The sequence below is a fragment of the Eulemur rufifrons genome, chromosome 1 (assembly GCF_041146395.1).
Source record: "Eulemur rufifrons isolate Redbay chromosome 1, OSU_ERuf_1, whole genome shotgun sequence".
NCBI lineage: Eukaryota > Metazoa > Chordata > Mammalia > Primates > Lemuridae > Eulemur > Eulemur rufifrons.
The window spans coordinates 48,437,484-48,461,672 of record NC_090983.1 but is presented as its reverse complement, the minus strand read 5'-3'; the positions used below and the strand labels follow the sequence as shown (position 1 = coordinate 48,461,672).

General features: G+C 36.3%; 1 protein-coding gene across 7 annotated transcripts in view; it reads right to left on the bottom strand.

Annotated features, from left to right (window-relative positions):
* The window catches only part of ZNF385B (zinc finger protein 385B), a 369,836-nt gene that overhangs the window by 245,513 nt on the left and 100,134 nt on the right, over positions 1–24,189 (bottom strand). The window contains exon 2 of one of the 7 annotated variants that reach the window (XM_069492530.1): positions 15,763–15,900. The exons of 4 other annotated variants lie outside the window; for them this stretch is intronic. In XM_069492530.1, the coding sequence (XP_069348631.1) occupies positions 15,763–15,900 (138 nt within the window). Of the gene's footprint in view, positions 1–15,513; positions 15,717–15,762; positions 16,549–24,189 lie in introns of those variants that run through there. 2 more of the 7 variants (XM_069493232.1, XM_069493068.1) reach the window with 2 other exon arrangements.

The following is a 24,189-nucleotide window of genomic DNA, read 5'->3' as shown; positions in this document are numbered from 1 at the left end:
GATTAAAAGTGTAACCAATGAACAAGACCAAATAAAAACTGATTTGAATAACCACTATCAAAAACATCATGTCACACCTAAATTCTATGTATTTAAGCCATATGGAGCACATCAAAAGCTACCATAAAGTGACTAAAAAGATTTATTTTGAACATTGGGGAAAATCTTACTTGTGAGCAGATGCCCAGATTAGCCTGGAGGCAGCAGGTTTTCACTGGGTGACAAATCACATCACTGGGGCATTTTTGTAAAGTCTATAAAAAGGATATTTAGTAGTAAAATGAATGAATATTGATGATAACAAACAATATGGGCACTTCAAGATATTTATGAAGAGTATCACAACCACAGAAAATGCCTGGAATCTTAAAACAAATGCAGCTCATCCCCATTCTCGGAAAGCAACTGCCCTTTTGTCAGGTGTGACTCTTTTAGACAAAAATCAGTGAGAAAGTTGCCTGAATAAAATACACATCATTAAACTCTTCGAGCGTAGTTATCTCAATAATAATCTCTCTTTTAATCCTTCACGTTCTTAGAGAAGCTAATTCTGGAGAAAATAAAAAAAATTACAAATTTTCTTCTCTTTCTTTAAACCACCAAATGCAGTTGAACTTCAAGAATCTATGAGAATACAAAAGCACCTGTGAAATGAAGTCACATAAAAAGTATCCCGAGAATTTTCCTAGAATTTTCTAGCTTACATGGTTCTTAAAGAGTAATATATATGTATATACATGTGTGTGTACATATATAGTCTGAATTCCTTATTTGGACATAAGAACTTTAAAGCCCAGAGAGTTATATGACTTACTCAAGGTCTCAAAGTCAGTTGGTAACAGCCTCAAGATGAGGATCCAGAAAACCCAACTCTCATCTGCTGTTCTTTCCACTACAGCATGACCACTTTTATGTAGAAGAGAGCAGTGAATGTAAAAGGTACACATTTGTGGATATGGGGTCCTGAAAATTTATCTTTCTCACAGTTAACCTTTTTTTGTGGCCCATAATGTAACAGCATTATTATATGTGTAAATATTTTTAAACAACTTTTTCAATTTTAAATCTACTACTATTTGGTCTCAATATGTTACACTTTCTTCCCAAAGAACTGATGTCATCAGAAATCCTTAAGACTGGTCAGCAAACTATAGTCCTTAAGGAATACTTTGGGACAGAAAAAAATAACACTAAAGAATGAGTGATAGAAATCTATATGAAAATACTCTTGAAAAACAGCCATGCCAATTTATATATTTATAATTTTAAAGCCCATTTATGAATTTTTGATAAGAGATCAAGTCAGGAAACTATTAAAGATTATTAAAAACTAAGATAGCATAAGTACTCTTTAAATTCTTTTAAATCCGACCCCTAAAGTAGGATCTTTCAAAAACATTCAAGTAGTTTAGGCTTTAGATTATCAGAAAAAGAATAGGTTAAATTCTAGTAACACAGTGGAGTAAAAACATGACTCAAAGAAAATTTAGTTCACATAAAATATTTACACTGGAGTCAAAACTGGATTAAAGAAAACTAATGAAAACAGTCTTCTATTCTCAAAAAACAAGATAAATTAACTTTCTTTTTAGTTCAAGTTTCCTGAAAATCCCAAAAGGAAACATTTAATTTTCTAGGACATGCTGAAAGACTCAGGTAAAAAGGCAACCCAGCCAGAGCTGAATTAATCAAGCAAACATCATTGACAATCAACAGAACTTTCCTGGTGATTAAACACAATTTGAGACAGCTGGAGGTGGACCCAATTTAGTTTTAGATTCCAAGGAAACAACCTTACGAGTGTAAAATGGTCTCAGAAAACAGACTTTGAAAACAGAAGTAAACCTCTCAGTATTTTCAAGACTATAGCGACAAAAATCAGTAAAAACCAAAATGGTACCTTACATTTTCAAGTTTAAAGATACATTATTAATTAGTATAGCTTCTTACCCAGTCTTGTTATTTTTCAAGTTGCGTAATACTTATGTGAAATACTCATCCTGTCCAATTTATTAAATATTCTAAAGGTCGCATAAATATTAGCTCTCAGGAAGGCAATAGATTGAATATTGTAAAGGTCTAAGTCTGGGATTGCTTTAGTTGTTAATTCTAAATTATTAAATCTAAACATTTCTGGATTCTTGTTCAATCTATTTAACAGTGCATTGGGAAAATTCTAAGATTGACCACACTCCTACTTACAGTGACCACACACATTCCAGCTTGGGGCAAGGCTGAGTTTATGTTTGGGTCCTGGCTTAATCATTGATAACTCTTAAAAGTGTTCCATTTCAATGATAAATCATATGACCACCACCTCCTTTTCTTCAGTAAAGAACGTTAAGTGGCCTCATCCTCATTCTCCTGGTACTCAGGAAGATGTTCTTTCACGTACGGTAATGTTAGAAAAGGAGATAAATGTTGACCTCACCATAATAAAAACATTTCAGTGCATACCTTGACTTCTTAGGTCCTACTTCCTGTCCTCTTTACTTTACTACTTTCTATTAGTAGTATAGATTTGGGTGCTTCCTATGAAATTGTGCATTAATTTTTTCTGAAATATTCCTCCTGGTGCTTAGTTGCCTTGGAAGCGTGGGCCTAATTTAAAATACTAAATCTATAAGAAAATGCTTCAAAAGCACTAATTAACTTACAAATCAATTATTGTAACAGTTCATTTGCAAGTTGGGTACTGCTTCTATACTGATGATAAAGAAGTTAGTCTGTCTCTAGTTTAGGGCTGTTAAAAACAACAACAGCAGCAAGATAATTTACTATAAAATCTATGCTTAAGGCCGGGCGCGGTGGCTCACGCCTGTAATCCTAGCACTCTGGGAGGCCGAGGTGGGCGGATCGTTTGAGCTCAGGAGTTCGAGACCAGCCTGAGCAAGAGCGAGACCCCATCTCTACTAAAAATAGAAAGAAATTATATGGACAGCTAAAAATATATATAGAAAAAAAAAAAAAATTAGCCGGGCATGGTGGTGCATGCCTGTAGTCCCAGCTACTCGGGAGGCTGAGACAGGAGGATCCCTTGAGCTCAGGAGTTTGAGGTTGCTGTGAGCTAGGCTGACGCCACGGCACTCACTCTAGCCTGGGCAACAGAGTGAGATTCTGTCTCAAAAAAAAAAAAAAAATCTATGCTTAATAAATGTTATTGAATAATCAAATGAATGAATGATTTGGAAAGAAATTTATATACAGAAGATTTAGTATGATGTAATAGAAAAATTATTATGATACAAAGAGAAAGAGATAGGATGACAGCAAGATAGAAGAGAAACAGCCTAAAATCAAAGTGTAATTTAGTTTGAAAGAATCGCTGCCGTGCATTGGTTTTCCACAATGACCAGCACATCCTAAGGCAACAAAAGTTATAAACGCCACCTATTGGAACTTTTTCCTTTTTACTGTGAAAATGTATCTCAGACTTTATCATGAAAGTCACTTAAAAAGGATTAAGTTTTTAGAAATATGCATTTACCCTGCGGAATGCATCTATGTCTTCAAGCAAAATATGCATACATTAGCTTTCAGCCTGTATGTTCAGATCTGGGTAGTATTATTCCCATTTTGTACAAAAGAGGTAGCCAAGCCTGCAAACTTAGAAAGGTAAAGCTCTGCTTTTATTTTTTCCCACAATTACCATGTTTTTAAGCATTGTGCCAGGCTCTCTGGCACATGTAACTTCATTTGATCATCATACCTCCCCAATGAGGTACATTTCACAGATGAGAAAACTCATCCTAGAGAGGTTAGAGAACTTTCCCACACAGCTATTTAATAGTGAGAGTCAGAGTCGGGGTTTAAACCTGTGGCTGCCTGATACCAAATCACAAACTCTTTGCTACTGTGCTCTCTCATCTCACTCTTCAGATTCTTCACATCAGTTCATCGTGATGCTGCGTTCAAAGACTGCACCTGCGCTGTAGAGCACAAAGTGATTCTCGAAGGTAGCTTTAGAACAAACTGAGGAGCTCTTAAAAACACCTGTGCCAGCGATTCTGATTTAATAGATATGGGTGGAGCCTAAGTACCCGTATTATTTAAAAACTCCGCAACTGATTCTAACGTGTGGCCGGCTGGGAAGCTGCCTGAGATGTTCATACACAGCAAGCCTTCTGCGATGAGCTTGCCTGCTTTGCCAGCGCTGTTTGAGTCCCTCACAAACAACGCCCCCTCCAGACATGCCACAGACAGACCGCCCTGTGGCACTAATCTCTACACAGAGAATGCCTACCAAAGGAAAGAAATGTGGTTATTTGGATTAGGACTCTCTTTCTTGTACTAACGTGCAGCCTTTGTAGTTTGGGTATTAATTTCCCTCTGGTAATCCTTGGACATCTCTTTGAACCCATTAGCACCGTCTCACAGGGAGACTCTGGTGAGGCATCTTTCCCTGCTCTGTTTTTGTTGTCATTTTTTATGAGGCAAAGAAAGAAGGAAATTCATAGAATATTAGTGGTAGGTCAACTGATTGGGTCCAGTCAGCTCAGCCAATTTAGAGCATGGTGCAAATGAGACTAATATCACGGTGTTCCTGTCATCCAGTTGGCTCTTTATGGATTCACAAATATATACTTTATCCTTAATCCTGTGTAGGTAATGAATAAATTCCAGCAATTATACAGCTGATTATAACAGGGAAAGGGTCTGTATGGCTCTGAAAACCCAATAGTATCATCCTCAAATGCAAATAAAAACATATTTTAAAGAGTTTCAGTCCAGCCAATTTAGACCAAAAAATGAAAAAAGGAAAATTTTAATTAATAAATAGTCAGCTGATCATATTAATCAAACTGTTTGTGCTACAGTTCTGCAAGCTGATGTTGAATATAAAATCACTTCCATTTTGTTTCACCTGAGATTTTGAGCTTATTAAACAATAAGAATGAGTTAAATTCACATTCAAACTCAACATTAAGCCCACAGAAGCAAGGGAATTCATGATAAGATGTCCATCATCTCATCATGCCTTTGTATTACAACCCCAAAGGTAAGATCACCCAGTGTTATAAGTTTCCCCGAAAACTAAATGAATGAGATTAAAAAACAACAGGGTAGGTTCAGTGCAGCACTGCTGTCATGTTTGCAGATTTAAGGCATGCTTTCTTATGATTTTAATGTGGTTTTCGTCTTTCTTCCTTTATTTTCTATATGGTGGTGTGACTTGCACTGAGCTACTTTGGAAGTTTTCGTTTCCATCACAAAGCTAAAGTTCCCTAAGGCCCTGGTGTTTTAGGTGGACGTCCAAATGAAAGACAAGTAGAGGTTTTTATGGGAGGGACACTCAAGTGACTATATATAATCATGAATACATGAGGAATGTATTTCCAGCAAGTACTGGAAGGTAAACATGTACTGTCAGGAAGGTTAAGGCTGGACACCAGAAATGGTCATAGAGGGCCAGTGCAACACTTGCTCAGGACACGACCAAATACCGGTTTTAACCTTAAACTTCTGGGAAGCAGACACTTGGGGGGACAAAGGGCAACAGGCTGGATCACCATCCAATTACCTGGTGGGACAGCTTCTGCTCTACATCTTTTCTCATCCCTTAACTGTGACTAGAAAACATGAAGTCATCATCTAGCAACCCTGCAAACTTTTACTGTGATAACTTTTGATCACCTCATATTCCTTTTATTTTCCCTCCACTTTTGTCATCTTTCATTTTCTTTTCTATGTGAGTATATTTGTTATTCACAAAATAAGCCGTGTGTGTGTTAAAAAATTCAAGTACGGAAGGGTATAATAGTTAAATGTAAGTCTACTCCAAACAGTACAAAGGATATACAGTTTAAACTAATTCTACTTTGAATCCAGTTCCCCTATGAAATAAATCCATTCATTCTTTTTTCTCTCTGTTTTTCCTGTTCCCCTCCTTCTCCCTCTGTTTTTTTCTCTCTCTGTATTTATATATGTACATACACACTTGTATCCTTTACATAAACAATATATACTTTGTTTTGCATATTGCTAGTTGTTTATACCTTGTAGATCATTCAATATCAAGTTTTACAGATGTATCTTATTTTAAATTACTACATAATATTACACTGCATGGATGAATCATAATTATTACCATCATTTATTGGTAAGTATTTTCCCTATATTTTCTGTGACAATAATGTGACAATAACATTATTTGTTATTGAATATGTATATACACACATGCAAGGAAATTTATTCTCTTTATATCTTTGTATATGTATGCAAGCATGTATGTTGATTAAATCTGGTAGTGAAATTGCTAGATCAAAAGATACACATATTTTAAGTTTTGATAGTTATGGCCACATTGCCCTGCAAATACATGAATCAATTTACATTCCATACAACAAAGTATTAGAGTACCCCTATACCCACACATTAGCTAACTCATTGTATTATCATATGGCTTGATCTTACCCATCTGATAGGTAAGAAAAATTGTATCTCACTGTAGTTTTAATTAAAGAATTGATCTTTTTATGAACAGCAATATCAAATAATATATTGAGTTCTGCACAAGTATTCATAGATTCATATATATTTAAGTGTCCTATTAGCCAATGTTTTCAGTGTATCATTTACTATATGAGGTATTGTATTGAGAATCACATATTTCAAAGAATCATGACACAGATGCTGTCCTCAAAGTATTCACAATCTAATAGGAAATAAAGATAATTTAAAAATAAATAATATGCAGTGTGATAAGTACAATAATAGAATATGTGTACTGTCTGAGTTTTGAAGTAGTTAACCATGGGTAAAGAGCTTTTTCCTTAAATATTAATTTTTTACATAAACATTTAAATGTGAAAAAGAAAAATAAATATAATACTTTGGTCAGCAAGAACCATGACTGTAACAATAATTGTAGGTTCTGATTAGATGAAGGATTATTTTTACTTACTCACCTATATTTATAATCTATATTTATTGAAATAAGAGTATGCAGAATAATTTATAAAACTCTCCATCTTATTTAATACTTGTTTTGGGGCCTTACAACTTTGTCTAAAAAATAAATAATGGCATATTGTTTCTTCATCAATTTTGCAGATTTTTTAGCTCTTATTTTGATTAAAAAATAAAAGCACAAACTTTAGTCTCCTGCCTTTCCTCCTCTCCCAACTCATTGGATCATTAAACTTTTAATATATGGTGATTCTTGTTAACTATTAAATTTGTTATGCCTTGCTAAAGAAGCTTGTCCTTTAGCATAAAGTGTGCCAACGATAGTTAATTATATTACACACAAAACCCTTTCAGTAGTCAGATACAATAAAATGTGATAATAATGTTAACATCATTGACTGGTAAGGCTACTTCTTGAGCTTTTAGTCCTCATTCCAACCTTCTTTAAATGCTGTCTTCCAATCAACAGGAACGCTTTAAAACTTTACCCCTGGAGTAAATGCAACTCACTCACCCTATTCTCTTTTCACATCTTGCCTTCATTTGGACACTTCATCATACTGTTTACGGTCTCTGCTGGTAAGTCCTCATTCAGATGTAAACATTCAAGCTGGGCTGTGCACAGGACTAGGCAGAAGAAATTTGTGTGATGTATGGAAGCTGTTGAGTGGGGCGGTTTCAAGAGGTCTAGGTTTGACTTCCAGTTCTGCTCTCCTCAGCAAGTCACTTACCTTTTTTAGGATGCTGATTTATTATCAGTATAATTAACAACTTCTACTTTCTCTTCTTCTCAGGGTTACAGTTAAGATCAAATGAAATAACAGTTGAAAGTGGATGAAGAGTTAGAAGCAATAAACTTCCTCAATCCCCCTTTCATAAACTCCCTTCCTTTCTCACCCTGGCCCGTTCTTTATATGGCCCCATGTGCCCTGCCACCCAGCTTGGGTCTCCTAAACCCCAGCCCCACACCTCCCATCAATACTTCCCTGTTTTAGGTTTTATCTTTCAGATCCTAATTTTGACTAGAAGACAGCTATAATCAAGGAAAGAATGATTTGAAAATAATGGGCTGCACTTATTGAGTACTTACTATGCCAAACCATAGTGTCATCCTTTGGCAACCCTACAGCTTTCATTATGACAAATTCTGATTATATCATATTCCTCCCATTTTCTCTCAACCGGCCACACAAAGGTCTTTATATACATTATTCCCACTTAATCTTTACAACAAATATATGCTGTGGAAACTGTTATTATCCTTGTTTTATAGATGAGGAAGCCGAGACTTGGAAAATGAAGTTATTTTCAGTGATCAGGCAGCTGAGTTGTGGTGGAGCTGGGCTTTGAATGCCTCAGAAACTGTTCCCATAATCCCTCTGCTCTGCTTCTTCTCCTAAATGCAGAACTAATGGACAAATGGTCACTAATGTATTATCTTTTTAATTTAACATGTCATATAATCTAGACTCTGAGGTTGGAGGATCATCTACTTTAACCATCCATCCACCCCATTAAACCTCCTTTATCACATGCCTAAGTCACATTCTGCCTTTTGCTTCAATAACACCAACGAGGGATGTGCACCATGTCCAACAAAGGAAGCCTGTCGTCTTCAGATAGCTCTACTGGGACATTCTTTATATGAAGCAAAAATGTTTCTTCCTGAAAAGTCCATCTACTGATCTTAATTTTACCTGAGTAAAAACTATAAATCAAAAAAACTATAATTCAAATAGGAATTGAGTAATAAATCCCCTAATACTCTCTTCTCCTTGACAAAGTACTGAGTGCACCTTGGCCAGGCTAGTCACTCTGAAACAAAAGCACCTAAAGCCCTCTGCATATCATCCAAACTCCAGGCACACTCTGCCCAGCTGAGCAAAGAGCAGGACTCTACCCTTCATTGTTACAGATGCTGTATGTCTACAAATACCATCTATGGTAGACCTTCAGATTGTGGGGGGAAACTATATCATACTCTTGACTCATATGTGAGTATACTTCATCAATATTCCTACATATTTTTTCACTTCTCCATTTACTGTTAGTTGAAATTGACCATGTTGGAGTTGAGTCATTTTTGTAGAACAGTGATTCTAACTGGTGCTGCACATTGGAATTACCTTGAGGGTTTTAAAAATATTGATTCCTGGATTGTATCCCCAAGAATTCTGATTTATTTGGAGTGGGTGGTAACCTGGCTATCAGGATTTAAATTAATTGTGTCTTCCCATGTATGTATTATCCCAATTTGATAACATCTACAGATTTAATAACCAGGTCATCAGTGTTCTCACGAAGCCATTGCAGAGTCCTAGAGCCTTACCTTAAGTTAATATTTGCCAGGTCCACGTTGGATATAGGCATTCAACCAGCTACAAATCCACTAAATTATATTATCACTAAGTCTACAGTTTTCTATTTTGTTCACAAAATACTACCAACAATGACTTTGTTAAATGTCTTCCAGAGAGCTAGTCTAGGGCATCAATTAAAAGCATGGACTCTGAGCCCCACCTCAAGGTTCAAATCTCAGGCGAGCCAGCTGGCTGACTTTGGGCAGGTAACCGAACCGCCCTGTACTTCAGTTTCCCTAGTACTTACCTATAGGGTTGTTACAGGATTAAATGAATTTATACCTATAAAGGGTCTGGAACATGGTTAGCTTGAAAGTTAACTATTATCACTGTTATTACTAAGTCCCATTATATACCATTTACTGCATTTGCTCTACTAAAAAAGGATGATGATAAAATTTGCTCATGGGAATCTGATGCCGATTAAGTCAGTTGTAGTTGAAGCAAGAGATAAGCTTCAGAGATCATGCCCAAGCCCTTCGCATTTTCTCCTTACCCCAATTAAAGCATGATTCACAGCCCATTATAAGATTTCTAATTACTGCAGTAGTGGTATCCACTGCTTATTTCCCTTAAATCACACAAAAGTGGCTGTGTAGCTAAATTACACAAAATGCAAAAGCTCCAGTTATATAAGAATTAATTTATTACAAATATACTATTGCCCATTGTGCAATAATAAAAATATAGAAAATATAGAAGAAAGACAGAAAAAGAAGTCTGTACTCCTGGATATGATGAAATTTCTTAATTCAGCCTGCCCTTTCCTAACACCCCCCAAAAATCTTGACTAAAGAAATACCCCTTTAACTTGCGGGAAGGAGGAGAGGGTTCTTCATGGAAAGCCATTCCCTCCATTATCTGTTTTTAAAAACCACACTAATGGAGAGTGAATCAGGGAGAGAAAATAGAACTAGCATTATGATAGATCTCCAAGTGAAATTCACACAACAAGCTTGAAATGTCAGCAAAAAGATGTTTGGCTAAATGTCCCAGTGGTGCTGCAGACTTCCTGGAAGAAATCAGAAGAAGACAGAAGGTTCCCCACCTCTGACAGTATAGGTTTTCCCTGTGGGAGGCATCTAATTATTATTCAGTTGCCATTTGTCTTAAAAAAAAAAAAAAAAAAAAAAAAGCTGTTGAACAATTTCACCTTTTAAGAAATTAAGAGAAATAGCTTCAAATTAGCAGCTTTAGTTGAAGTTGCTTCAAATTAGCAACTTTAACTTACCCACCAGCATCTTTTCTAGAAATTTGAGGACAAGTTGGAAGGGGAAAAATGTTGTTGGAAGATATTTAGTGACTGAAATTTAGATTATGGATTCACATTGGTATTTTGCCATAACAAACACACCACACAACCAAATAGGGCTGCAGTATGTAGGACACTGAAGCCAACAAAGGGACTGGAGTAGAAGAATATTTAAGGTAAAAAAGAATCAGAATCTTTTCCCAATGAGCAGCATTTAGTGCCAGAAAAGGCCACTGATACCATTTTAAACACTTAGAAGTAATGCATAACACAGTAACATTTATGACTAGGAAAAAGTGGGAAGCACTGATGAGCGGAGGCAAAAAATATCTTTGCAGATTCAAAATAATCAGACCGAAATATTGTTAAATAGACATGAAAAAATGGAGGAAAATAAAAATTTGTCCTCTAGGGCAATAAACACTGAGAAATGAACTAGATCATTTGTGTATGTGTGTAGGGGGGTAACATTTAATTCAAAGAATGGTTTATTGAATAGTACTTTATTGGGATGGTAGAATTAATTCATTTCCAAAACTTGGGTTGATTGTAATCTCACTCAAGCGAACAACTTGGGCACAAAATATGTTCCTGGTTTGACATGTTATATGAGTGACAGAGAACTGAGGTAGCATTTTAGACCAGAAACAAAAAGGTTAAATAAATTATCCCAAACATCTTCTCCATATTATTTGCTAATCAACTACAAGGTCTCTCCTAATGCAAAATTCTGTTACAGTATATGTGGTTCACTTCTATTTCTTTTTTCTCATTTTGAGAATCAAATTACACATTTATGTCTAGTCATGCCTGTTAAGGATATTAACAAAAAAAAAGTAGGAGGGAGATATGAGGAAGAGAGAAGAGAGAAGAAAGGTGATGCAGAAGGCTAAGTGAGAGCAAAGATGATTTTGCAATATAGCCTTAGGTGACAGTCTCAGAATAGGACCGGTTTCTTCTCTCGTTGGGAGGCTGCCCAGTGTGTGAGAGTGGCATTCAGGTCCGTGAGAGAAGGTTCTGGTCTGTTCTGGTGCGGTTAAAACTGGGGTAGCTTGGGCTGTGAACAGGGTTTTGGTAACTAGCTTTAGCATGTGTACCATGGATATTACATGAATATGTTATAAAGTTTTAGAAGAATTCAATAAAAACCTACCCATAAATATTTTGACACTATATGAGGCATATACTAGGCACATAATAAATATTATCTCTATTCTCTTTTACTCAGATGTAGTGAGTTGAATAATGAAAAGATCCCACAGATTTTCTTCTAAGTCAAGTTTGCAAGTCACTCTGCCTCTCTGAGAAACCTAGAGGGTGGCAGTCAAACACTGAGCCCTAAAATGAAAAAGGCAATGCACATTAGAATAAAGGCAGATGGAGGGGTAGGGGAGAGGGCACTGAGGGAAGGACCTCTTATTATGCCTCTTAACTACAACAAAACAAAATTAATTTATAAGCATCTCAAACCTGCTAAGGAAGGAAAATCCTGAAAATGTTCCAGTTGACAAGGGATAACAAAGGGAAGTTAATTGTATAATATTTATTATTATCTATTTAAAGTGTTACTGACAGCTATTCTTTAATGGATTGCCTTTATTGTTTTATCTCAGTAATTAAAGGAGGCTTTCATCTACTTACTCACGGTTTTGACTCCACCAATCCTATTTTTCTTTACACTGTTTTAAGTTTCTCAAGTGGTAACTTTCTCGCCATAGTAGTTTTCAGGCATAAACCCTAACAGTAGAAACTGACGGCTTTTGCAGGAATGTGAAGCTTCCATTTTGGCTTCTAGGCCATTACCGGAGATTTACCTTCTTATTTCGAAAGGAGGTAAGGTTGCCAGATGAAATACAGGACGCCCACTCAAAGTTGAATTTCAGCTAAATAATGAACAATTTTCAGTAGAAGTATGCCCCAAATTTTGTATGGCACATACTTTTACTAAAATATTATTCATTGTTTTAGCTAAAATTCAAATTTAACTGGGAGTCTGATATCTTTATTTGCTAAATCTGGCAACCCTAAAACTAGGTTTTCCTAGTTTATTAATAGGAAATGGGAAAAGGAAGTCACTGAAAAGACTGAAAGAAAATAGAGCTTTGAGGCAAGAACCCATTTTCTCACTAAGCATAATCATCTCAGCAACACAGCTCAAAACAAACTACAAACTCTATACACTGTCCAAACTAATTATTGAATGTATACAATTGGGAAAGCCCAATGAACTTGGAGTGTACTTTGATTTTGCAATCATGTTTCTCAACCAAAACAGGTTTACTATATCTACTACCTTTTATAACTAATCATTTTTAAGATCTGCTGAAGAACAACTCAAGATGCTATCCCTTGACATAAAAGTGAGAAGATGCAGGTAAATCATTGAGATTTTTGAGATTCACATCCTTATGATGACTTCCTAAATTCTACTTCTTATGAAAGAGAAATTGCTATAAAGACTTCAGGCAGATATGGCAAATTAATCCTTCATTTCTTCTGAGTGAATTTTCTGTGTTCTATGTAGTATGACAAGTTTCACTATTCTAGGAAAATTCTGACATTCTAAAACTTGCTTAACGGTTTTCCTTCACTAAACAAATTATATCATCAAGAATTTCACAAAGAAATTTCAATGCCCTCTAACTTTCTAATTTTCAACCCACAAATTCAGTTTGTTTCATGGGTTTGGGGGAAGTGATACATATGAGATATGTATTTGTAAGTCAAAATCTAAAACAAAGCCCCCCTGACAATCTGATGGTGACTTGTGACATAACATTCCCAAAAGAACAGAAGAAAAATAAGTTGTGTAAAATTTGCTTCATCTAAAAATAGAAAATCTTTTTCTAATTATAATCGCACATATTATACCCTGCATTTCAATAACATTTTAGCTTGAATCCTTAATCATGTGTAATCACTTAACCTAGGCAAAGATCCAAGGATTAACAAGGAAAAAAAATCATGAAATTCAAAATTTCGGAGGTGTTTTCAGTTCCACTGTCAGACCACATGAGAGAAAAAGTATATGAGCGCCATTCCAATGTGTATCCTATTCCACCTGCATATCCATTACCACCATGCAAAGAACAAGCACAAGAATAAATACGCCACTAAATGTCCTGATAATTTTGATCACCTCCATTCCAAAATGTTTTATGATCAGCACCACTTTCAACAAGGGTTATTTTCTGATGGAAAGAGAAATCTAAGGACGACATTCTAACCACAGTTACAAGTGCATTTCACCTACTATCGTTCTGTGGAAACAAAAACTGTATTTAATATTTCTATAATTTTAGCATTTGAGAGCTTTTGCTTTTCTAGATAAGGCTGTTGCATGAAAGAAGAAGATATTTTTCAAATTTTTAATGTATCTTCAGGCTGTTTTAAGTTTATTCCTTAACTCACTCTACTTATAGTACATATATGTACAACAAAGTATGGGTAGTTTATATCAAATATAAAATGTACAAAAACCTTTCACTCTCCCCAACAGTGCTCGAGGATGCATTATCAGACGAGCAGATAAGCACAATGATGAATTGCGCAATACGATCGGCACTAATAGAGTGGTTTTCTATAAAAGCACTGCAGGAAGGTAAACAAATACTTCACATTTCAGAACATAGCTATTTTGATGCCACATGTTAAGGTCCAAAGTGGTAGATGTTAGCAACTTTAAATGTGTAGGTCCTGGATTAAACAACATAAAGGAACTTTGGAAAAATGACAGTGCATCCAGAGAGTAGACTAGATTGAAGGTAAGAGTCTCTTCTTGAGAGTCTAATTAGGTTCTTCCCACCTCTGCACTTTTTTTTAATCTTATAGAGACACCTTAGCAAAGCTATCAGCTTTGACAGAACACTGAAATCCTGGCAGTGAACCATAAATTGACCATTACCATAAAAAGAGCTGCTAAATGAGAAACCATGTGCTCAGTATAAAACTAATTTCATGCTTTCAAAAGCACACAGTGGCTTCTAGCAAGATAGTGGCCCTGGGACTTGCCGAGACAGATTGGCGAACACAAATGGTTTGCCCCTGATGCGTCTGCTTAGCCAAGCTTTACGCGTACTGGCAGTGAACGGGGTTCTTGAGTCTTCTGTCAAATACACACTTATCTATAACTTTAAAGCAGAAAGCTGTAAAACAGCTGCCTCAAAAAAATTTAGCAGGAAAAACACATATAGGTGTGCTTGTGTGTACACACACACACACACACACACATATACACACACCCCATGTGCCATGTTAGCTGCTTCCAATCAAATAAAAACAGATTTCTCTGCAGATCTAACATACTAAACACACTTAATAAGCACAACGTTATTTGAATAGATCATAACCCTCCCACTCCTTTCTTGTTTAGAAACAGCTTCTCACAGGAATTGGAGTTTAACTGAGCCTAAGCAATGGGATTCCATCCACTTGGAGGTTAACTTTGAGCTTGCCCTTATCTAGTTGGCTTTCAAATACCCTATACCCACCATGCTACACCAAACCTTCCCGAGCATGATGATCTAGTAATTGAACTTCCTCAGGTGAGGGCCAGTACATTATTTACATTTAAATTATAAAATCTGCTACATTTAAAACATCACATTTAATTAAAACATGTTTTATGAAGAAATACTGTCAATTTCCTTCTCCTCTCATTCAGCACACCATCACTAGAAATCAATTACTGTTGGTGGTCCAGTACACGACAGGTCATAACTTTTAATTATTAATAATGTCAAGCTTAACAAGGTGTCAACTCCAGTAATGTAATCCATTTCACTTACTTTCCTAGGTATCTTGTAAACATGACTTGTTTCCTCCTGTGTTTTTCATGTCAAAGATTCTAGAAAGTACATTTAGTTTATAGCCTTTAAAATATACCTGAAGCACATAATAACACTGCTAATTACCTACTTTTAATAATGATAGCAGATCGCATAATATCACTGACTTGTTCTGAATGTTTAAAATGCAAAGGAAGTCACCTACTGGTTAAGATGTCCTCGGCAAACAGCTAGCACAGAAAGAAAAGGATGCTGATCACACCCATTTAAGGAGTTACTTCCCAATAAAATTAAAGAATCATATATTTTGCTCCTCAGTTTTGCCCCTTCAGATGTGTCAGCGCGATGTGACAAACACAATTGATGACTCCACAGGATTTAGCACAACGTAGGAAAGAATCTGTCACTGACACCCCAGACCCCAGCATCCAAGTTTTAGAATAAAAATGCTCACCTCTGCTAGGAAGTCCACTCCACATCCTGGCAGGGCTTTCACCAGCTCCGAGAGCAATCAAGTTGGATAAACAAAACTTCCAGTATGTGACCAGGGTAATGCACAGTGCTACCGAGACTTGGCTCCAGCCCTGATCATCTGTGTGACAGCACCACGTTATATCAGAGCCGCTCCAAACCTTCCCAGTTGCTGGCTTATTGCACTGCTCATTGAAAATCCTCTACACGCTGGCAACATTTTAGGGAAGGACAAGCACACTCTGAGTCATTTGTAAAGAAAGCAGAGCAATTTCAATTCTATATCTCCATGCGTGCTGAAACCAGAAGCACTGTCAACGTACAAGTCTGAGGTGGATTTATGCCGAGAAACAGGCAACCTAAGCCTTCATTATCAATGCATGAAATCAGCCACTGTGATCAAATTCAAGCAAACCACAAAAAGGATATGATTATGAAAGGCTCCACAGATTTAGCACCAAACCTTGTGGAATGAAGAATCATCTATCGAAAATTGTGTAAATGTTAAAAATAGCTCTGGCTTTTCAACAATGAGCAGGATACAGAGAAGAAATCAGTAGTCTATATTATAAGGACTTATAAAGGCTGCAAAACCCAAAATAGCTGTAGATTCCTGGGACTTCTCTATAGACAAATGAAATCACTAGAGGCTATTACAATTATAACAAAAATAATTTCATATATTTGACACAGATGTTCACTAAAGAGCAAGTTAAATACCCTTTAACTCCTAAGTGTCTGTCTCTAAATTAAAATAGTAAAAATGTGCAGGGCTATGCTAACACGAGGGAAAAGTGCTATCAATTTTAGTCTAAGACAATTTCTTAAACAATAAAGGTTTAAATGTATTGTGTAACAAGAAAATAAACATGTAAAATAGAAAATATTTTAATATCATAATATTTGCTCATTATTAAAAAAATCTATAGCTTATTAAACCAATATATCCCTATCCCAGCCACTCTCAAATTTATACCTTTGCTTTTCACCATCCTTCCTCTTTTGTTATTAAAATATAAGATGCAAGAGCCAGTTGACACAGTCTTAAAAAGGTACAAGGTAGCTATACCCTAGAAAGTAGGAGCAATGATTTGAGATCACAAAATACAGAGCTTTGACGTATGCATGCAAAGCACAAAGCAAAAAAGGCCATAAAACATTTATCACAAGTCACAAAAATAACTGGAAGAAATTCCCAGTAGGCATCATTGACAAGAACACATTTAAGGTTCTATTCAAAACTTTTAAAGGGTTTTAAGTTTTCATTGAGAAGCCAAAAGGCAGAGCAAATCCAATAATTCCAATAAAGCCTATTCCTAATTCGAAGATCTTCTATAAATCATGGGGTTCAGTACTAGTAATATTACTAGGTCTTAGGCAACACATTTAGTAGTGTCTACATGTAAAACATCTGTGTAAAAATAAACAACATGCCACAACATGCATTTACGTAACAGCATGTTGGGGCAACGTCAAACACGGTACTCCCATGGGTATCCTCATTATGTCCCTATATGTAGTGTTGAGTTCTTATAGGCTGATGGTTAGATGCACTTCCTTGGAGACAGATATAGACATACATGAGTGGATACGCACACAAGCATGTGCCTGTACACGTACACTTATGTCATAGAGCATGCGGTCACTTTTGCCACCCGAATTCCATTGGTTTTGTGACTCATGAAGCCCCAGGGCAGCCTTTGAATGTATTATGAGAAATAGCATTGGGCATCACTGATTCAGCAATTGTTCAGTCTCCTCTCTCTCTCTTTCCCTTTCTCTCTATCTCTCTCACACTCACAACTTTTCTCATCTTAGAATATAGTTCATGAGAGAGATTATATACCTAAAAATCTTTTTATTATTACCACACATGGAACTCCATGGTAATAAAAGTTTAAAATGAAACCATGATATTTGATTATATTAATAGATTCTCAATCCCTTATCTAAAACCCTTAGTGCCTGAAGCATTTCAGAATTCAAGCGTTTTCGGATTTCAGAAAGGTAATACTCTGCATATGCCATAAATTACATAACGCCTCCAGTGGTAGGCGTTATATGGTGCCCCAGTGCGGTTAGGGCAGGACTCTATAATCAGATACATTAACATTTCCGTAGCACAACACAAGTATATTCATATTAGATGGGATAAATAAAGACTGTAATTAACCTCATATCAGTTTAGGTCAGGCTTTTCTATTAATATGAATTACAAAACCTTCTTGTTTTCAGGTCTTGGATTTCAGGAACTTCAGGTAAGAAATTGTGGACCTGTAGAAATGTTCATCTAAACTGTTATAAAGTTATAGATTGGGAAATGGTATCTAAGCAGGTGTTCTCTTGCTTGGGCAAGAGATTTGGAGGGTAGCATTGCTTTAACAAGATGGGCAAAACATATGAGAGAAGGTGCTTAAGACTGAGACAGAAAGCAGAGCAGAAATGTGGCAATAATGCAAAATGACAAAACTAGGGCATGGAAGCAGAAGGCAACAAAAGACATTCAGAATTACTGAATCAAAAAAAATAAGCAAAACATAATAATAACAGTATCAACCACTCATTGATTACCTAAACTTTAGACTCACTAGTGTGAAAGGCATTTGACATAAATATTTTCTTAGCAACTTACCTTAATTTTCAAGGGGAAATTTTAAAAGGAAGAATATATTTTCAGAGTGAGGCATAAAACACTGGGTTATCTCACCCTCTTCTCACTGTATCCCAAAGCAAAATATCCATAATGTTAAGTATCACATGTGACACTGTCAGAAACAACAAAAAAAAAAAACGAGCTTTGCTTTACAAAGTAAACATGCCTGTTTTATTTGCATGTGCTATATACTACTTGGTGTAGGAGTTCTTCAAAATCACTTGTAGAAAAAATAGCAATATTCTCTACCATCAATATTCAACTGTTTAATTTTAAAATTCATTTTTAAATGGGTATTGCAAAAAAACATGAATAATGTGTTGCATTTTCTTGGAGTGTTTCTTATGAGAGTATTTCCCAAAGAAATACTTTTTTAAGCAAGTATGTTAAAGAACTTTAACATCATAAAGCATTGATGCTGGACTTAAGACTGTGGGCCTACAGAATATTCACCATCTTCAAGAGCATTTCCTGGGTGTTTTGTGAGGCCCAGATCTGCACTGGGGAGGAGTCCTGGAGGCATTTATGTGAACGGTAGTCTTTCTACTCACTGGACAAAGTAGAATGGAATGTGTGGCTCTAATCTTAACATCTAGACTATGATCACAAAGAAAGTCATTTTCCATGTGAAGAGGGAAACTGAATTTATTCTTTTGACAATACAACATAATTTGGTAAATTTTTTTCTTTAGCAACCAAAATGATGTCCTGATGGTTTGATGGAGTTATGGCCGCTTCTAAAAGTAACTGACTATACCATAAGATGGGTACCATCACTTCAGGGCTAAAATAAATAAAAACCTCACTATAACTTTTACATCATGTCCATATAATAATAGATAAACATCCAGTCTCTACAGGGCAAAAGTCTCTGGATTGCAATGCAGGCTCACCAGAGGGCAAGCTCTTGAAATAAAGTGGGTCAACATGTTGTGAATGCCATCACACTCAGATCAGAAAAAATACAATATCCAGCCCTCCCACCTCCTGCAAACTCTTCATGTAATCAGAAGAAGAGCAGATATGTTTCACAGCCAGCCCAACAACCAGCTCCAGAAAAAGCGTAAGTGCTAAGGATGAATACCAACCCCATGATCAGGTGTAATATTCCACAAGGATGCCTAACTAGGGACAATGTCCAACAGCCTCCTTGGCTGTGATGCTGTTAAAATATAAAAGTGGAATGTCTATGTGAAGAAAGTTGGTCAGTCAGGGTGACAACACATTCATCCCCCAGTGGAAACTGATCTCACTAATTTATATTGCCATTGAGCCGGCTACTGAAAACCTTTCTCCCTAGATTAGTTTAAAATGGCCAACACTTCTATTTCAGACAGACCCCAAGATTTTAAGTGTGCTTTTGATGACTTAAATCACTCAGCTACCCAAACACTTGCCATGATTGTCTAAGACTCAGTTTCCACATTGAAAAATGTCAGTGTTTGGTTTTCAAAATCTAAAAACCAAAACTTGATGTTAAACAACTCTTATCTTTTAATAAATATGATATACATAAAAGTTCATAGTCCAAAGCATTCTTAAAGCAAAATTCTATTTGACCTTCACCAAAACAGGGCCAACCACTACTTTTAATTCTTTTTTTTAAAAAGTTCCATTCAAACTCTTTTATATATTGATTCCTTAGAGTTCTGTACTATATAATCAACATACTTGTTTAACAGTTTTTAACCACCTGTACAGAATATTGAGTTGTTCCATGACAGCTTTTTCAGGTCTGTGTTAGGTGTCGTTTTAGATTTCTCATACTATCAAAAATGCCTGGGGCTCTGTCTGAAAGTCAAAGTATTTTGGGGGTGTTGGTGTTATAACTGAGACTTCATCCTATTTCCAAATTGCTCTACTTTCATTCCTAAGAAACCTCAATCTCAATAAGCCCTACAATATAAATCTCAATTAAATTGATCTGGGGAGAACAGATGTGGGGCACCAACTCTATCCTTGCTGGGAAGAATAGAGTCAGGACTTTGGAAAATACTTGGAAATTAAACAGCGATCAACTTTAGGTAACATAAAGAATCAGAAAAGTATGTCAATAGTCCTTCTGTTGATATCATCAACAGGTCTGAATTATTCCAAGTAAGAGACAATTCCTGGGCTCCCTTATAAGGATCTGGGATTTACACTAAGAAAAGCAGATTTCCTGTTCTCAAGGGTCCAATTTGGTGTATTTTGATCAAGGCTTTTTCCCCTTCCAAATACATCCCTTCATGAAAAATCATAAGTCATATGAGCTCTGTCTAATAAATGTACCATATAGTAATTATTCTATGAAAGGAGTTTTCTGAACTTATAATTAAGAGACTTAAGGAAATAAGTACATTGGAAACAATTTAACCCACCTGCTCACACTGAAATGACTGACTTACCTAAATATATTTACTGATAGAAACTCAATGATACTTTATCAATGATTTGTTATACTTTTATCATGGTACTTATATTTTGCAAAAGTTAGATTTCTTGGTTGAATGACAAATGGAAAATTGATTTATCAAAAATGAATAAATAAAATTGTGTGTTTCTACTGGAAAAGTAAAAGATATTATCATATTGATAGATTCTAGCCCTATGTCTAAATCTACCACACAAACCTAAGTTTACATAATTTTTTTTTTTTTTTTTTTTTGAGACAGAGTCTCACTCTGTTGCCCGGGCTAGAGTGAGTGCCGTGGCTTCAGCCTAGCTCACAGCAACCTCAAACTCCTGGGCTCAAGCGATCCTCCTGCCTCAGCCTCCCGAGTAGCTGGGACTACAGGCATGCGCCACCATGCCCGGCTAATTTTTTGTATATATATATTTTAGTTGTCCATATAATTTCTTTCTATTTTTAGTAGAGACGGGGTCTCACTCTTGCTCAGGCTGGTCTCGAACTCCTGACCTCGAGCGATCCACCCGCCTCGGCCTCCCAGAGTGCTAGGATTACAGGCGTGAGCCACCGCGCCCGGCCCTAAGTTTACATAATTTAATATTTATGTTTATACCTAATATCTTTTTAAATGGACTAAAATTCTTTCCAGAAATGGAAAAGTATTAATATACTTAAGTAGCAATTTTTTTTCCTGAAAACTGGAGAACAATCTCTCCTATTCCCCTCTTTAACCCCCACACCCTGATATCTCCCCTAGATATTCTGCCTAACGCATAAAAGATGCTCAAAAAGTCTGTCAGATGAACATGCTCTTACCCACACGTGCATGTCCACACACTCGCACCCCTTTGTGTGGTATTTCTTTTCTTTCCATACTCATTAATCAATTCCACCTAAACGTAGATGTAGGAATGGGAATGAGAAAAACATCATACTTTCACTATACTCATGGCACCATCTTGTGGCGATTCTGTAGTATTGCGTATGCAAGTTTAATTTCTAAAGTTCAACAAAAACGTTTGGGAAAATGCATTTAAGGATTTCACCTGTGGCCTAATGCAAGATTTAACATTTTAAATATTCATGAATGCAATGTGAGAAATTTGGCCTATGCATTTAAAAGTCCACACACATATATTTTAAGAGTCATACTATCTATTATAGTGCCCTAACCCTAGAAGCTGTTTAATCTTGAATGTAGGATAGCAATGAAAATAAGAGATGATTAGGAGGCGAAGAAAATAACTGAGGATGCTGGGAGCATCAAGGAAAAGCACAGACTACTGCAAAAAAAGAAAATAGGTGATATATAATGCTCCAACTGTCAAACTAGTTTCCAATCTTGCCCTCCACTCCTGCTTCCAGACCATTACCTCCCCACTTTCTGCTGCAAAATACTCAGGTTTTATCACCCGTATCTTCTCAACTTAAATACAATCAAGATTATGTCCTCAATTTAAAAATCTATGCGATCTCAGTTTAAAATTCCTAAAGCTAAATAAAATATATCACTTCTTGAATCAAGCAGCAGAGTCTATTTTCCCGCCCCCTTGAATTTGAGCTGGTCTTGTGTCTTAAGCCATTCCCACTGCTATAACAAAATACCACAGACTGGGTAACTTATAAATAATAGAAATTTATTTCTCACAGTTCTGAATGCTGGGAAGTCCAAGATCAAGGCATCGGCAGATTCAGTGTCTGGTGAGGGCTGCTCTGTGCTTCCAAGACAGCATCTTGTTGCTGTGTCCTCCAGCAAGCTGGAGGTACCAACTGCCAGATGTGTGCGAGGCCATCTTAAACCATCTGCAGCTGCCTCCAGCTCCATGAGTGACCCCCAGTTCGTCCAGGACAAGAACCACCTAGCGGAGCCCAGCTCAAATTTTTGACCCATAGAATCATGATTAAAACAAAACATTTTTTAAAAAAGTGTCTGAAGGTTTCTGCCTACCTTTCCAAACTTTTCTTGTGTTTCTTTCTAATTCTCTCAGTCAATTTCAGCCATATCTCAGCATTTTAGATGCTCCAAGTGTTTTCTCAACTTGAGATTTTGAACATTCTCTTCACTCCCTTTGGGTCACTTTTCTTCATTCTCTTGCATGACTAATTCCTTTTTAGTCTTAAAATTTAAACCTTAAATGTAGAGGGCAGAATGTTGGTCACTGCCCATCCTCATGGAGAATGAATATGGTCAATTTTATCTGGACTTGGGAGGCTGTAGATGGGCCATGGAAAATGATCTCTGGAATTGGGTGGTATCCTTGGAAACAATAGCCAAGGATGGGATGTCTGACGTTTTATATATGTGTCTTTGCAGCTGTGTTTTTTCTGTACCTCTATTCCCACAGGGCCAGGAAGACCCTTCTTCCTGTTCTGGCTCCTTTCTACCTTTGCAAAGGGTTCTTCCTCCTTTTTCCCCAAATCGTATTTCGCTCTAGTAATAACAAACTGTTTATAGTTTGTTCCTGCATGCATTTGCATTGCCGTTTCCTCTACCTGGATTGCTGTATTTTCTTGAATAACTTGAAACTCATCCTTGAATATGCACCTCAAATATCACCTCTTGGAAGCCTTCCCTGACCTCCGTAAAGTTAACCATTCCTTTCTCTGTGCCATATCTACCTTATATGTAGATCTACCATTATTCTTAGCATATCATATTGCCATTTGTTTAGTTAAATATTTATCTTCTCTTGATACTTCTCTTAAGAGATTGTTTCATTAATCTCCATACAGTGAAAACTTGATAATATTTAAAAGTTAGAAAAAAAAACAAAATTTGTGTTCACTTTGATAATGCTACTAGAAGATTGGGAGTAGAAGGTGGAAGATGCAAGGAATGGTTTCTCCCTAGAGCCTCTGGAGGGAGTGCAGCCCTGCCAAATTTCAGACTCCAGGCTTAGAACATTGAAAGAATAAATTTCTGTTGTTTTAGGGCACCAAGTTTATGGTAATTTTTTACAGAAGCCTCAGGAAACTAACACAGAGTTGTTTACAATTTGGGGTATTATAAATAATGCTGCCATGAACATTCATGTGCAGGTATTATGGGAACATATGTTTTCATTTCTCTGGAATAAATTCCCAAAAGTATACCTGCTGGTCAAATGGCTTCTGCACGTTTAGCTATATAACAAACTGTCAAACTATTTTCTAGGGTGGCTATAGCATTTTACATTTCCATCAGCAACGTATTAGTGATGCATTTTCTGTGCATCCTGGCCAGCATTTGGTGTTGTCACTATTTTTCATTTTAGCCACTCTGATAGGTATATAGTGAAATCTCATCATGATTTTATTTTGCATTGCTCCGAAGGCTAATAATGTTGAATATCTTTCCATGTACCTATTTGTCATCTGTGTGCCCTCTT